At 50.2% G+C, this 14,189-nt stretch overlaps 6 protein-coding genes; 4 read left to right on the forward strand and 2 right to left on the reverse strand.

Annotated features, from left to right (window-relative positions):
- Positions 1-47: 47 nt before the first annotated feature.
- On the forward strand, positions 48-442 carry GSTUM_00010887001 (uncharacterized protein; the record flags this gene model as incomplete). The annotated part of the gene is made up of 2 exons (XM_002841562.1): positions 48-229; positions 304-442. 2 exons carry the CDS (start codon positions 48-50, stop codon positions 440-442), a joined length of 321 nt encoding a protein of 106 aa, XP_002841608.1.
- Positions 443-479: 37 nt separating this feature from the next.
- Positions 480-1,938, reverse strand: GSTUM_00010888001 (uncharacterized protein). XM_002841563.2 has 2 exons: positions 1,749-1,938; positions 480-1,696 (listed from the first exon to the last, which is right to left on the reverse strand). Exons 1-2 carry the CDS (start codon positions 1,853-1,855, stop codon positions 616-618), a joined length of 1,188 nt encoding a protein of 395 aa, XP_002841609.1. The 5' UTR covers positions 1,856-1,938; the 3' UTR covers positions 480-615.
- A 382-nt stretch (positions 1,939-2,320) lies between these two features.
- On the forward strand, positions 2,321-4,256 carry GSTUM_00010889001 (uncharacterized protein). XM_002841564.2 has 5 exons: positions 2,321-2,440; positions 2,502-2,631; positions 2,708-2,770; positions 2,834-2,945; positions 3,001-4,256. Exons 1-5 carry the CDS (start codon positions 2,426-2,428, stop codon positions 4,097-4,099), a joined length of 1,419 nt encoding a protein of 472 aa, XP_002841610.1. The 5' UTR covers positions 2,321-2,425; the 3' UTR covers positions 4,100-4,256.
- Positions 4,257-4,288: 32 nt separating this feature from the next.
- On the forward strand, positions 4,289-4,450 carry GSTUM_00010890001 (uncharacterized protein; the record flags this gene model as incomplete). Its single annotated transcript, XM_002841565.1, has 1 exon — positions 4,289-4,450. One exon carries the CDS (start codon positions 4,289-4,291, stop codon positions 4,448-4,450), a length of 162 nt encoding a protein of 53 aa, XP_002841611.1.
- A 2-nt stretch (positions 4,451-4,452) lies between these two features.
- GSTUM_00010891001 (uncharacterized protein) lies at positions 4,453-9,126 on the reverse strand (the record flags this gene model as incomplete). XM_002841566.2 has 5 exons in its annotated part: positions 4,453-7,910; positions 7,962-8,079; positions 8,139-8,632; positions 8,689-8,882; positions 8,961-9,126. The coding sequence occupies 5 exons, from the start codon at positions 9,124-9,126 to the stop codon at positions 4,629-4,631; spliced, it is 4,254 nt and encodes a 1,417-aa protein (XP_002841612.1). The 3' UTR covers positions 4,453-4,628.
- A 2,095-nt stretch (positions 9,127-11,221) lies between these two features.
- GSTUM_00010892001 (uncharacterized protein) lies at positions 11,222-13,955 on the forward strand. XM_002841567.2 has 2 exons: positions 11,222-12,495; positions 12,549-13,955. The coding sequence occupies exons 1-2, from the start codon at positions 11,956-11,958 to the stop codon at positions 13,404-13,406; spliced, it is 1,398 nt and encodes a 465-aa protein (XP_002841613.1). The 5' UTR covers positions 11,222-11,955; the 3' UTR covers positions 13,407-13,955.
- Positions 13,956-14,189: the final 234 nt, after the last annotated feature.

Raw genomic sequence — 14,189 nt, forward strand, 5'->3', positions numbered from 1 at the left:
ACCACCACCAAAACAAACAAACGAGCAAGCAAGCAAACGCACCCACAATGTCAACCACAGCCCCCAAAACCCAAGATGAAAACTCTGTCCTTCTGGTCTCGAACGACAACCATACCTTCATCCTCCGAAAATCTTCCGTCATGATATCCCCCGCCATAAAAAGTATGTTGGATAAAAAGAGCAATTTTGAGGAAGCGCAGTTTAACCGTGTGGTTTTCAAGAATATGAAGTAAGTAACCTAACCCCCCCCTCCTCCTCTTCGTCAGTCGGTTGGGTGCGCAATGCTGATGTGGGAGGGGGTAGTGGGGTTGTGTTGGAGAAGGTTTGTGAGTACTTTTATTATCGGGAGAAGTATAGGGATGCAACGGACGTGCCAGATATGGAGATCCCGCCAGAGTTGGCGCTGGAGTTGTTGATGGTTGCGGATTTTTTGTGCACTTAAGGGTATTTGTTTTTGCGCGATTGGAAGGTCGGAGGGGTAAATTGGGAGTTTTTTTATTATTTACCCTTCCATGCCCATCTAACTATGAGTGAGATGAATTGTGCTAGTGCACCTACAGTATGCTATGTTACGAAACACCTCTGGCTACGCCGCCGCCTCTACCACTTCTTCCGCTACCTCTGCCTCGTCCTCTCCCGCCGGCACCACCGGCCAATTTCCCTCCACCCCTCCCCCTCCCGCTTTCCATAAAAAATAGGCCCAACCCAAAATCCCACATGTGCAAACTTTATAAAGGTCGTAACTTCGGTATCCCACGATTGCGAGACCAAACATTTTCGGTGGCCGTCCTTCAATCTTCGAAATTGTGATTTCCCACCCGTCTTCTCGTCTACAGGGACGGAGTCGAATAGGGCGGATAACTGGGATAGCGTTGGTAGGGAGGTTTCTCGCGCGCTGGCGACGGCTACAAGAAAGTCTGCTGGTGGGGGATCGGACTTTCTAAAGTGCGGTTGGGGCTTCCAGACTTTGTAGGCTATTCGGAAAGGGGTCTCTGAGGCGACTGCTACCATGTTGGTAGGGGTGTGCGGAGGGTGGTGGGTGGGGATTATTGATAGGCGGGAGTAGATGGAGTCGTATGTGCGGTAGGTTCCTTGAGCGATTACTGGGCCGAAGGGAGGTGGTTTTGTGCGCGTTAGGAAGAGGCTTGTGAAGAGCTGCTTGAAGATGCCGGGTGGTGTAGTTGTCGCAGGTCGGATTGTTCCAATTATTCCCTCTCCCCTTTCCTCCCGCTCTACTACCTTGTCGTCATCGTGGAAGAAAGTTGGCGCCCGCGCAAGAATATACCCTGCCCTCTTCAAATATGTATACACTTGATACCTCTCCAACCCCCCACACCCATCAAGCGCACTAGCATACACCCCCTGCAAACTCATCGGCACGCCCTCCTCCCACCAACATTCCAGGTTCCCTCTTTCAACCAGGTAAATCGTCTCCTCCGGCAGCAACCACAACACCCCCCGTCTGTCGGCTTTCCCGACCGTCTTGAAGTGCGGCCCCCGAGCCACGTGAACTTCTGCCATGCGCTGTGATGGCCGCCAGGTTGCTGATACGTGCTGTTTGCTGGAGTGCTTACGCTCCCCTAGGAGTGCTTCGTGCATCGCCTGCCGGGACTCGTTCAGGACGCGGTCTTGGAGGTCGGTGCCGTCCGGTTCAAAGTCTTTCTCGCCGCGGCGGGGGAGAGCTGTGGTTCCTGTTCTAGAGGGTTGTGAATATCGGAAAGGGTAAAGGAGAGGGAAGAGGGGATTACTTGTTGAGGAGATTTAGGAAGCGAAAGTCTTGTGTCTCATCCGAGAGATCGGCATCTTGAATATTGTTCTGAGCGTTGCGAATGTTACCGTCTTCTGGTTCGTCCATTGAGTACTATTTTCTCTCACACAGTCTGTTGCTGTAGGGAATTAATATCGTTGAACCAAATAGTTGGTGGTGGGGGTGGTGGGTTTGTGCGGTGTAGTAAGGAGATGAGGGGGAAAATTGGAGGGTGAGACCTAGCATTAGCTCCTTCATCACATGGTCAGAATCTGACAAGAATTTTGTATCACGCAGACTAATCTAGGTTTGAACATCTCATCCCGGCAAACTTTTGATTGATCCTTGATGATTTGGGATAAGTTGAGCAGGAAAACTTACCCTACCATACCATGTCTTCACGTGTTTGTCTAACTTAAGTTAGAATGCCGGTACCTGTACCGGTACCGTCCGGTGTAGACTACGATACCATTCTACAAGTAGTACCGTCACTCCTGTTCATTTCCCACATCTTTCCTTCTCCCCTCTTCACCTCTTCCCTCCCTCTTCTCTCCCCGCCGCTCTCATTTCCCCAGCCATAGTCCCTCGCTTGTTTCCTAAGAGCCACTCATTCACTCTTTAAGTTAAACTTAACATTCATTTGTCTGTTATTTGTACCGGTAGTTACTCTCCCTCCAAATGAAGCTGCAGCTTGTAATCGCCCCCTTCCCTATTTTACCACACAAACACCCAGTTAACCAACTTGCTCCTGCAGTCTGTTCTCGCAGCATTCCTCGCTGGCTCCGCATCCGCCGTTCGTCCGCTTATTGCCAAAGGTGGGAATTTCGTCAATTCCGCCGGCGACAGGTTTGTAATTGTTGGTTTGGCGTACCAGCCCGGTGGTGGTATGTTACACTCGCCACACGCGCACCGTGATTAGGACCAGAATTGTATGACTGATGAGTTACGAGTGGGGATTAGCTTCGGGGTATGATCCGGCATCTGGGAAGGATCCGCTGAGCGATCCTGATATTTGTCTTCGCGGTAGGGTTCCTGCGGAGAGCGTGTGCGGTACTTTGTGGTTAATGTTGATTTATGAAAGCACAGATGCTGCGGTAATGCAGAGACTCGGAATCAACACTATCCGTGTATACAATGTGAACCCGGAAGTTAACCATGACATGTGCATGTCCATCTTCAATTCCGTTGGGATCTACGTGTATGTCTTATCTTCATCATATCTCACTCGCCAACTAACATCCCTCCCCCTCCAGAGCACTAGACGTCAATTCCCCACTCGCCGGGGACTCCATCCACCGCCATGAGCCTGAATCCTCCTACCACGAAGGATACATAAAGCGCATCTACAGCGTCGTTGACGCATTCAGAGGCTACCCCAACCTCCTCAGCTTCTTTGCTGGCAACGAGGTCGTCAACGACGCTCTCTCCGCATCCCTAGTCCCTCCTTATATCCGTGCGATCCATCGGGACCTGAAAAAATACATTGCGAAGCACGCCCCTCGCACGATCCCGGTCGGGTACTCCGCCGCTGACGACCCGACCAGGCGACCGATGTGGGCTTACCTTTCCTGCGGCGATGATGCGGATAGCAGGACCGACTTTTATGGACTGAATTCTTACCAGTGGTGTGGAGATTCTACATGGGAGAGCTCGGGTTATCAGGGACTAGTAGACACCTTCAAGAACACATCTGTCCCGCTATTCTTTTCAGAATTCGGCTGTAACAAGATCCGCCCGAGACCATTCGGTGAGATCGCGGCACTCTACGGCGAGCGCATGATCTCCTCGTGGTCTGGTGGTCTCGTATACGAATACTCCCAAGAAAAAAGCGACTACGGCATCGTCCAGATCGACTCCAACGGCGACGCAAGACTCCTTAAGGACTTTGACAACCTGCAGAGCCAATACAACAACATCAACCTCAACCTCATCAAGACCAAATCCGCCGCGACAACCACAGCCCGCCACCCCAAGTGCGAAGACACCTTCATCCTCCAGGGTCACTCAGAGAAATTCAACACCTCCACAACTCTCCCACCCAATCCCGCCACCAACCTCCTAGAGAAGGGCTCCGGGAATACCAATGTCGGCAAATTAGTTCCCGTGACGCAGACCAAGACCCCGCATAAGGTTTTCACTAGCACTGGTGTCCAGATTGACGGTATTGAGATTAAGATGTTGAAGGATGATGAGAGTAACACTCCCTCGGGGGAGAACACTAGTTCGTCTACAGCATCTAGTGGGTCTGGGGGAGGTTCGGGAGATGAGAAGGATGCCACAGGAGGGTTAAGGGTTAGCGCGGTTTTGGTTGTTGGTGTTGCGGTGGTTGTTGGGTTTTGGGGGTTGGCTTAGCAGCGTGTTAATGAGCTGATGAGGGATGGGATTGAATGGAATGACGTGATGCGATGCAGTTTATGACGGGTGGAGATGGGCGAATCGGTTGATGAGGGATGCACGAGAGAGAGAGAAGGGGAGAGAGGGAGAGCAAATATGATCTATTGTGATTCTACCGAACAGTAACGATTGACTTTTTGACTTTCAATGATACCCTGTTCCTTAAACACCTTGCTTTCCCCCCCCTACCTATCACGAGATATCATAAACAGTGCTTCCCAGTCGTCGACTAAAATTGGTCAATGCACCCACTGCCACCCAGTAAGACACATACTAGTGCTATACTGTAGCAAGCTAAGACAGAGATAAGGTAAAACAAATAAATAAAAATTTAAATTTTTAATGGGGCAATATGGTATCCATAAAAGGAAACCCAGGACTAGTAGCGTCCGACTGCCGTCGTCCCGACCCGGTCCAGGACGGACTGGACGACTGGAAGCACTGAAATTTCATAAACAACCTCACAAACTATATTACACGGAGACAACTACTCCAAATCCCTAGCAACAACAACACACATTTCCCTAGAAACCCACGTCTTCCTCCCAATCATCTTTGCAACCACATCAATAGGAATCCCATCCGGTCCCAAAGCCCCCTCACACCCATCCCTCCCACCACCACCACCCCTCCCAACTTCCTCAACACTAGCGCTGACTTCAAACTCACCCTTACACAACACCACAAACCCAATCTCCACAATCCTAACCTCCCCAGCCTCCAACGGTCGCAAACTCTGTTGCAATAACCCATTAAAGGCAAGCCTTCTCGTCAAATCCATCGCGACCCCGCCGTTAGCCCCCTGGTTCCTGAGCGCCGGTAAAAGCCTAAGCAGTGGTGTCACCGTCCTCGCCGTCCGATTCGTCAGCGTAGTGACAAGCGTTAAGAAATTATCCGTGACAACAAGGTACTTTGCCGGACCGATCTTGCGGACCTGCTCCTCCACCTGCTTAACTGAGACGTCGATGCCAATGTCTTCTATGCGAATAGTCTCGACCATTCTAGGGCTCAGGCGGATCCCACGAAGTTCTATGTCCCCCGACCGGCCCGTAGCTATCTCCTCCCAGCGGCCACGAACGCAGTCAAGGACTTCCTCGCGATACCAGAATGATTCGCGGGATTGGCGCTCCTGCTCTGCTGATACTTTCGCCGTCGAGACGACGAATTGACGTTGGTTCGCAGACAGGGAGGGAATTGGGTGCGAGGGATTTTGTAGAAATACGCGCTTTATTGGCAAGATAACGCGGGAGGTGTGGCCGGCTTGGAGAACGTCCTCGGCATAGAAGGAGTCTCCCCAGCTGGGTTCTAGGTCTTTAGGGTTTTTAGAGGAGGGGTCTCGGACGTTCATCCTTACCTTGAGGGCTTGAGGCCAGGCATTCCGGAGGTCGAGGAGCATTAGGCAGTATTGCGCTGGGTCGTCCTTTAAGCCTATTCTCCGGAAGAGCTCTTTGAATTGACCCTTTTGGCTGACGCCCTCTTGCTCGTCTTTCAGTCCTTCCACTCCGTTTGTTTGCGTGTTGTTGAAAGAGTCAAATTGGAGATCTGTACTGAAAGGGACAAAGTCCACGCGGGCCAACTCGATACTTGCGTTCACCGTTACAGTGACCGGGAAGACGACCTGCCGTGTGTAGAATCTCTCGGCTACCTCGTTCCGTGGCATCCCCAGATGCCCGTAGTCTGCTTGGACACTTCCGTGTGTCAATCCAGGCTTTCCTAGTACCTCAACTTCAAAAGTTGCCACCCCATGTGCTGGGACGAAGACAGCCCTCTCGCCGGCTTTGTCCTCAGATTCTTCCCCATCACCATTATTTGAGGTCCCGTTGGCACCCTGTATTGCCCTATCCCCCCGTTGCCAAACAAAGGCTCTCTTTTTTGCCAACATCAGTTCTAGCTCATACATCTCCGCCGGGTTATTTCCTTTATCAGCAAGAGCTTGCTGAATCCTCCCTGTAGTGGAATCTCTAAAGCTAAATACCAAAAGGTCCACATCTGTACCACTTAGGTTCTTGAAAGTAATATTAAAAGTCCTACGTTCGCCCTCGAGCACCATAAGAGCGCTTTGGGAAAGACTTGTCGACTTCACCACAAGCAGAGGTTGTGATTCAACCACAGTCAGATCCAGATTCTTTGGAATAGGATGCAATTGCGGTGGTGGTTTGGATAATCGCCCAGAGACAGTGGATACTGGTCTCTCAGTCTTAGGATCCGCAGCTTTAAGTCCATATCGCTTCCTCTTCGTATCTCGTTCCCGATTATCTAGCCCCTCGGTAAATATCGGGAATGCCCTCTCCCTGCACCCAAACACCTTAATCTTGCATCCAGTAACCTTGATACTTCCACTCTCCTGGGGCGTGGCATACACCGCAACTTGGTACGTTCTGTACGGGTTGATAACAACACCAACTTTTTGTACCTCCAGCCCAACTCCTGTAACATCCAGCGTGACGCTCTCAACCTCGATATCGAACTCAAAGGGGTTCTGCAGGGTCACACGAAACTCCGCCGCCTCGCCCTTAACCAACACTGGCTCGGCGACAGCCGCCTCTGCTTTCTTTAGAAACGGGTTGTAGATGAACGGGTTCTTATCAACCTCGATTGGTGCCGATGGGGGCGTATCTGAATCCGCATCCATCAGCTCATTCTTGGCGTGTGATATCGGCGGCCTCCACATGGAATTCTCCACCACTTCCACATCCCTCAACAAAAATTGATCCCAGTAATCCGCCTCCACATTTGGCAGACCCAACTTTCGTGCAGCACCTACCGTCCGCGAAATTGTCGTGGACAGTCTCATTTGCTCCTCCTTTGTGAGATCTGCATCAGCCGTTCTTAGCAGCTGAGTAGTAAATCGCAATACGCCATGGAAATCTGGCAATGCTTCACAAAGAGCTGTACAGTTCCTCAAGACATGGATCTTCAGGGCAGGCCAACCGAAAGCCCGTATCTCCTGTTCAGCTATCACCTCCGCAGTGGCTAATGATGATACTATTTCTTCATTACCGCTTTCCTTCTTCTCTGCGATACTAGGCGATCTGTCATCATCCTTTTTGCCAGGAAGCACACCATAAGCTCTGCAAAGATCCTCGAGTAGCTCCATAACGCCACACTCTGCATCGCCCTCTCCTAGATCCAGTGGAGACCCCCCTAGAGCACCACCACTAACAGCACTTAATCCAGCAGCTGGATGAACACCAACCTCGGCTGCACCTACAACTCTTGCCTGAATCAAGCCAGGTATCAATATCTTGATAAGCTCTCTTGTCACCAAAGCCTTTCGCCGCCTCGATCCAATCATGCCTAAAACACTAGCTATCCCACTTAACACCCGCGTAGCATCAAGAACCATCAATGACTCCAGCGGGAACGGGTACCCCCTCATTACCAGCATAGAAATCTCGGCCTTGTATGGTATGATTTTCAGGTGCTTTCCCGAAGGTAATGGTTTCCCGAATACGACATGATCCAAAGATTCATCATTCAGGCCACCCGTAACATAAGTCGTGGCCCGGAGTTTACTGAATCTGATGACAGTCTCTGAGAAACATATTTGTGGAATACTCTCTCCTGCAAAATTCGCAGAACGAGTGTAAAGATTAAGAATGATCTCCAACAACTCTCCCAAAAGCTCATTAACCTTTGCCGGAGATGTCGAAAGCGCTGCATCAGGGACCCCACCCGGATCGGGGGACGGCGTTACAGGCTTTGAGTTTGATGGTGAAGGTTTTGTGGCTTTGGTGACCTCAGCTGTAGGATACGGTATCAACGGCATCTAAATCTCTACATCAACAATACGTCGCATGATAATTGAGAGTGAGCAAACCTGAAAATCCACTTTCAGGTGAACAAGAATAGCCAAACATATACCAATCCCCTCCAGTGCTTTCCCATGCCACAGGTGGTCATTATTATTCTTCGCAACATTACCACCTTCCACAAATCTATAACCCTCCAAAACAAACATTAGCCACACTCCCACGCACGCAGAACCAAGACTCACTCCTTCAAAGCATCTGGTATTCTCCCGGCCAGTAGGTATAACGAAGCAATAACTATATTCACCCTGCATTTCCCTTTATTCCTTGTCCTCTCACTCACACTGGCACTCCCGAACCCTGTCATGGTCATCCTCTTGCTCGCCGCTCCAGTATTTCCAGCAACCGTTAAATTGGCACCTAATCCAACCGGCACACTCATTCTGTGGTCTTGCGAGCTCGAAGAACTAGCCACCTGGTTCTCCGAAGACAGTGGGGAATCGATGGTCGGGAATGCCTGGATCGTCCTTGCAAGTCCGCTCAACTCGGAAAGTAGTATAGAGGTGATGTCGCACATTATGGTTCGCATGGACGGAGATCTAGACTCCCGCTTCACCGGTACAGGTATGAACACCAGTCGTTCCTCACTGGCATTTTTTGATCTCGAGGACTCGCTCGGATTGGGTAGGGTAGGCGGTGAATCGAAGATCAAGCATGTGTGGTACAAAGCTCGCGGATACTAGATAGATATCTTTCAGTTAAAACACCTGCGTTCCAATATTCAAGACTGATTACCAGAAACTTTAATTCCTCCAGCTGTTGCGAAAGGATTTCTGGATCACTGCCCTCCGTGTGATCAGCTACCGCGATGATAAGGTATGTCCTCCGATAAGGCTCAAAAGACTCCAAGTACTCATGCTCCTTATCGAAAGAAAGCGTCAAGTCGTAAATCAATTGCCCATTCGGAAATCCCTGAGGACTAAACAACGCTGAAGGGTTAAATTAGCCATCTCTTGGAGAACCACAACCCAAGGCATAACCCAGCGATAGGGATCGGGGGCGCAAACTACGATTAGGCGTTGAATCCGGAGTTACATCTCCCAACCGGACAACATTTGAACTTTGTAACCTGGTAACAAACGAGGAAAATCGGGATCGCTTGATCCTGCCCAGGGGTAGAGCCAAAGCCTTAATCCTGGAGGGAGCAGCATAAGAAAGCGTATCAAGACTCATGATGATTCGGGTTCCTGTTATCGTTCTGTCAAGGGGTTCTCGTAGCTCAAGGTTTCATGCAAATTTATAGTTTCTGAACGCCGGAGAAGAAAGATCAGATGATTAATCTCAACTTCCCGCAATGAGCGTATCGATTGCCCGATGACAAGGGGAGGAGAGAGGGAAAAAAGAGACAAGTACTCGAGTACGGGTAATCCTGCACTGTTAAAATTCTGTCGTTGAATCCGGTATTTTGTTGACAGTACCCGTAGTTTCAAACTGTTTCGGAATCTCTGATCCATGTGGGGTTACCCGGCCCCTTCCCGCTGCAAGAGAAAGAGGCAGAGCGAACATCCCGCAACAACCCATCTCAAACGGATGGAACTGGCATCATCCTAAACTACGCCTCGATCTTTCTTCCTCCGCGTGGGCCGAATGCGACTGAAAATAATCTCTATTTTATTTTATTTTACTTTACTACTATTTTATTTCTTTTCAACCTCAGGCACACACAGCTGGTTTCAGGAATCATCATGAATGGTCACTCGTTTACCTGGTAGTTCTCGAGGGAATAAAGAGGACATGCCTGAAGCCGGCCCCTTCCGCATCATGACCTGCTGGCCTCGGCACGGTCGACTGGCAGACGTGGCACCAGGTGGCTCACCGAATTGGGTGCCACCATACTGATACGATACTATCACGCGGCAGAGCATGATTCCGATCTAAGACCACGCACGATCATCTATCGATCAGTCCTCGTAGAAGGGTTGCCCAGCGTCATAATATACCGGTGGAAAGAAGGACCTCGCTCGTAGATTACCATTTTGATACAGACCCCGTTTCACGAAATCCAAAGGTGAGAGACCAATACAGTAGTACCGGTACTTGGATGCTACTGTAATCAGTAGGCGAATATCCCTTCGCTGCTCACCAGTCAGTGGGAAACAACGCACAAAGCGTCACTCGCGATCACATAACCAATCAAAAATCCCATGACCTGTCCTCCCCGAGCCCTAACCCTCCCATTACCATCGGTGTAGAGCCGCACTGGAGATGATTGCAAGCGACTGTATCATAGAGCTTCAATCCAATTTATTATCCTAGTAGAGTACTGGTACTTGTATTTGTAGAAGCCACAAGTCACCTTATCACTCGGCAGCGCCCGAAGATCTTTTCCGCCCACTCCACCGGAGGAAGAGTAAGCAAAAAGGGAGAAAATGCGGTGTTTTTTTTTTTGTTTCCCCCTCCCCATCTTCCATATCGCGTTAACTGAATGCACTACGGCATCATACGAGTATCAGAGTTCATCGGGCGGGTGCCGGAGGGGAAGGGTGAAGGGCATGTAAGTGAACTGCGAGAGGTTTGGGCCTGCTGCCAATCATTTTCTGTTGGTGGAGGCAAGAAGCACACCAGAATTGGAGAGCAGGGAGCCCACGATCGAGAAACATGCTCGCTTCTTTCCTTCTTGTAGATGTGCTGTACGAGTACTCGTACTGTACCGGTACGCTATTTACCTTGACGTTTGCGGTACGGATCTATGGGCGAGATTATTTTATTTCATCAGATTCTTATTCTTTTTTTTCCCACACGGGATGTTTGAATTCTTGAATGCTGGTCTACTTCCTGCACTACCGTATCCTTTTCACCGTTACCGTAGTCTCGCGTAGTCTCAGACTCTGGCAGCATTGTTGGTGAGCATTGTGCTCTTAAAATTCTACGGTAGATGCTCAATGGGTGGTGATGTGGGTGAGGCTTGGATGGATCGAGCATTGAAAGAGGGGGGAACAAAGGTCAATAGGAGTTTTCACGCCTGGCTAGCGCCGTCCGTTGGGCTTCCTTTCCCTTTACTTGCATAGTAGACTACCGCACCGCTCACTGCACAACAGACACTACCACACAGGACTCCGGAGTGCAACGACAAAAAAAAAACACTGGCATCCTTGACCACCACCATCACCCACGCCCGTTCCCTACCACTTGTTTTTTTCTCCCTTCCTAGCAACCTATACTCCGGGCCATTCGGTTTTTCGCCCCCCTCCATTCTATTCCCTTCCTCCTTTCCTTCATCCACCCTCTTCCACACAGATTCACCTCTTCCTTCATTCTTTCCTCACCCCTTGAACAACACCCGCTTTTATTATTGTTCATTCATCCCCTTATACCTTACCCACGGATCTACTACCACTTACGCGCATCGTCATTTGTTGCATCTTGACATCCTTTCCCTCCCCAACAAACACCTTTTTCTTCTTACCCCCTCCCCTGCAACTATCCCGAACTGCACCTTCATCACCATCTTCTTCTCTTTATAATTTTCTACCGCCGCTAGCCACCAGATACCCTCGAAATACCCATTACTCCATTTCTTCCTGCAAAATGCCACCGCGTGTGCCAAAACGAAAAGCTGCTGAAGCGGTAGAGAATACCTTTAATGGTTCTCCTGAGAGTGAAGGAGAACGGGCAGCTGATGTAGTTCTGCCTATCCGCAAAGGTAACAGGACACGGAAAATAGCAGAGCCCAAGACAAAGGCAAAGACAGCTGCGAAAGTCGCGAAGACCATTAAGGCATCGAAGGCTACTAGCACCGAAAATACCACCGCTGAAAATACCTCCACCGCAACGACAAAGGCGGTGAGGAAAGTCATTGAGAGAGCAAAACCCACCTCACTCGGGGCCGCTCCTGTATCGAAGGCTAGGAAGGTAGCTGTTGCGACTGCTGAGAAGAAAGCTGGAGATGAGGAACGGGTGGAAGAGGTAAAAGCTACGAAGGGGAAAAAACGGAAGGAGAAGCAGCAGGGGAAGGAGAAGGAAAAGGGGAATGGGGAGCTAAAGGAGACTGAGGAGACCACGATGGTTGAGGAGGCCGAGAGAGAGAAATCTGTCGAACCGGCCCGCAAGAAGGGTCGCGCTAAAGCTAAAGCGCTCGCGGACCCTAAAATAACATCTGTCCCTACCCGGCGACTGAATATTTACGCGTTTGGTACTGGCGATAATGCCGAGTTGGGCCTTGGGCCAGAGGTTAACGCAAAGGTTGTCAAGCGCCCTAGATTGAATACCCATCTTCTCCCCGAAAAGGTTGGAATTGTTGCTGTTGCGATTGGTGGTATGCACGGTTTGGCTTTGTCGCATGAGGGGAAAGTCTACTCGTGGGGTGTCAATGATCAGTACGCCCTTGGGAGGGAAACGAAGTATACTCCTCCGGTGGGAGATGTGGGTTCCGATGAGGATAGCGACAGCGACGACGAAGAACCCTTGAACCCATTGGAGAGCATGCCAATGCTAATTACAGCGTTCCCAGAGGGGACTGTAATTACAAACATTGCTGCCGGTGATAGCGTTTCAATCGCTGTTACAGATACCGGCAAGGTTTATGGGTGGGGAACATTTAGGGTATTTGATCAATTCTTCATTTGGGTTTACGGTTTCATTGACTTATTATTCAGTGCTCCGACGGCATTCTTGGATTCAATGAGAAGACCCGTATACAGAGCGTTCCCGTTTTACTACCTACACTCAAGAACATTGTTCAAGTTAGCGTCGGCACTGATCACGTCCTCGGCCTTACGAGGGAAGGAAACGTATTCGCGTGGGGCAATGGCCAACAATTCCAACTCGGGAGGCGTGTTGTTGAAAGAACCCGCCTCAATGGGCTCATTCCTCGAGAGTTTGGTCTTCCTCGCCACCAGGTCAGGTACGTCGCTACCGGCTCATATCATTCTTTCGCAATTACCGAAGACGGGAAGGTCTGGGCGTGGGGACTCAACCAATTTGGCCAATGCGGGATATACGACCCGAAGCACGCCGGGGAAGACAACACCGTGGTTCCCGTTCCCACCGTTGTCCAGGGCCTTATAGAGCATAAGATTGTTCAGATATCCGCTGGAGAACATCACTCAGCCGCCGTGACCGAGGACGGTGAGCTTCTGGTCTGGGGCCGTCTCGACGGTGGACAACTTGGTTTGGACCCTGAGACACTCCCAGCGGAAGACGTTGTCCGTGACGTATCTGGCAAGCCTCGCTATCTTTCGACCCCGCGTGCAGTCCCTGACATCAAGTTCTCCTTCATTGGCTGCGGCACGCACCATAATATAGCTATCTCGAGAGAGGGGCAGGCATACTCTTGGGGCTTCGGCGGCAGTTATCAAACCGGCCTCGGCCCCGAGGCTGACGACGAGATCAAAACCCCGACAAAAATTGAGAACACAGCTACCAGAGGTGTCAAGATGGTTTTCTCTGATGCCGGCGGGCAATTTTCCATCCTCGCTGGCATTCCCCCGAAACTTACCAATGGCACTTTATAGGCCACGCGCCTTGATTGGTTGTTGGTGGAAGTAAGATGAGACGAGAATGTGATGTGATGGTCAATCTATTCTGTGCGTGTTTATTCTTTTCTTTTTTCTTTTTTCAAACATAACTCGGGAACGTTATGCATACGAACGGATTGGCCGACGGACGGATGGATTGGCTGGTGGATGTCGTGATGGAGGTGGTTGGTTAGTGGCTGACATATTTTGTAACGGTATAAAAAAGCGGTCTCCATCTTATTTTTTTCCCCTCTCTTTTCCTTTCTTGCTATCAACCTATGGGGTTTCTTTTCTCTCTTATTATTCTTTTCCCCTTCTTATTTCGGTCACGCGAGGCGTGAGTTTGGGTTTTCCTTTTTCTCTTTTAAAATCGGTTCGGTTTCGTGGTTTATTACTTAATTCCTGTCGGGGTGGGGGTGGGGGTGGGATTATCTACAGTACAATGCTTGCTGAGCTCTATGTCAAATATTTCATTCATACACCAGGGACGGGGAATATGTATAGTGCAGTGTAGATGGGGGCAATGCAGCGGAGTAACAAGTTTCAGTCGATTGTGGTCTACACTGTGGTGAGGGGGCGTGATTGGGTCGCCTCTGCTCTATACTCTACGAGCCCCTTCATATAGAGGGTATCAAGTCTGGCTCGGGGATTGGGGGGGGGGTTTCTCCCGGCGCTCTGCCCGATTCGCTCTGCTCTATTCACAGCTGGGTATTGTGTACGTATCAAGAGGAGGGGGGGTATATCATAAAAAGTCACTCGGGAAGCGGGCACATTCGGATG

Source organism: Tuber melanosporum (assembly GCF_000151645.1).
Source record: "Tuber melanosporum whole genome shotgun sequence assembly, scaffold_77, strain Mel28".
In the NCBI taxonomy this organism is placed as follows: Eukaryota; Fungi; Ascomycota; class Pezizomycetes; order Pezizales; family Tuberaceae; genus Tuber; species Tuber melanosporum.

Coding starts and splice junctions, on each gene's coding strand:
- GSTUM_00010892001 (XM_002841567.2), top strand. CDS start 11,956: ATGGTTGAGGAGGCCGAGAGAGAGAAATCTGTCGAACCGGCCCGCAAG. Junction 12,496..12,548: donor ATGGGTGGGGAACATTTAGG/GTATTTGATCAA, acceptor CTTATTATTCAG/TGCTCCGACGGCATTCTTGG.
- GSTUM_00010889001 (XM_002841564.2), top strand. Junction 2,771..2,833: donor TCCTGATATTTGTCTTCGCG/GTAGGGTTCCTG, acceptor ATGAAAGCACAG/ATGCTGCGGTAATGCAGAGA. Junction 2,946..3,000: donor AATTCCGTTGGGATCTACGT/GTATGTCTTATC, acceptor CTCCCCCTCCAG/AGCACTAGACGTCAATTCCC.
- GSTUM_00010888001 (XM_002841563.2), bottom strand. CDS start 1,855: ATGGACGAACCAGAAGACGGTAACATTCGCAACGCTCAGAACAATATT. Junction 1,697..1,748: donor TTCCTAAATCTCCTCAACAA/GTAATCCCCTCT, acceptor ACAACCCTCTAG/AACAGGAACCACAGCTCTCC.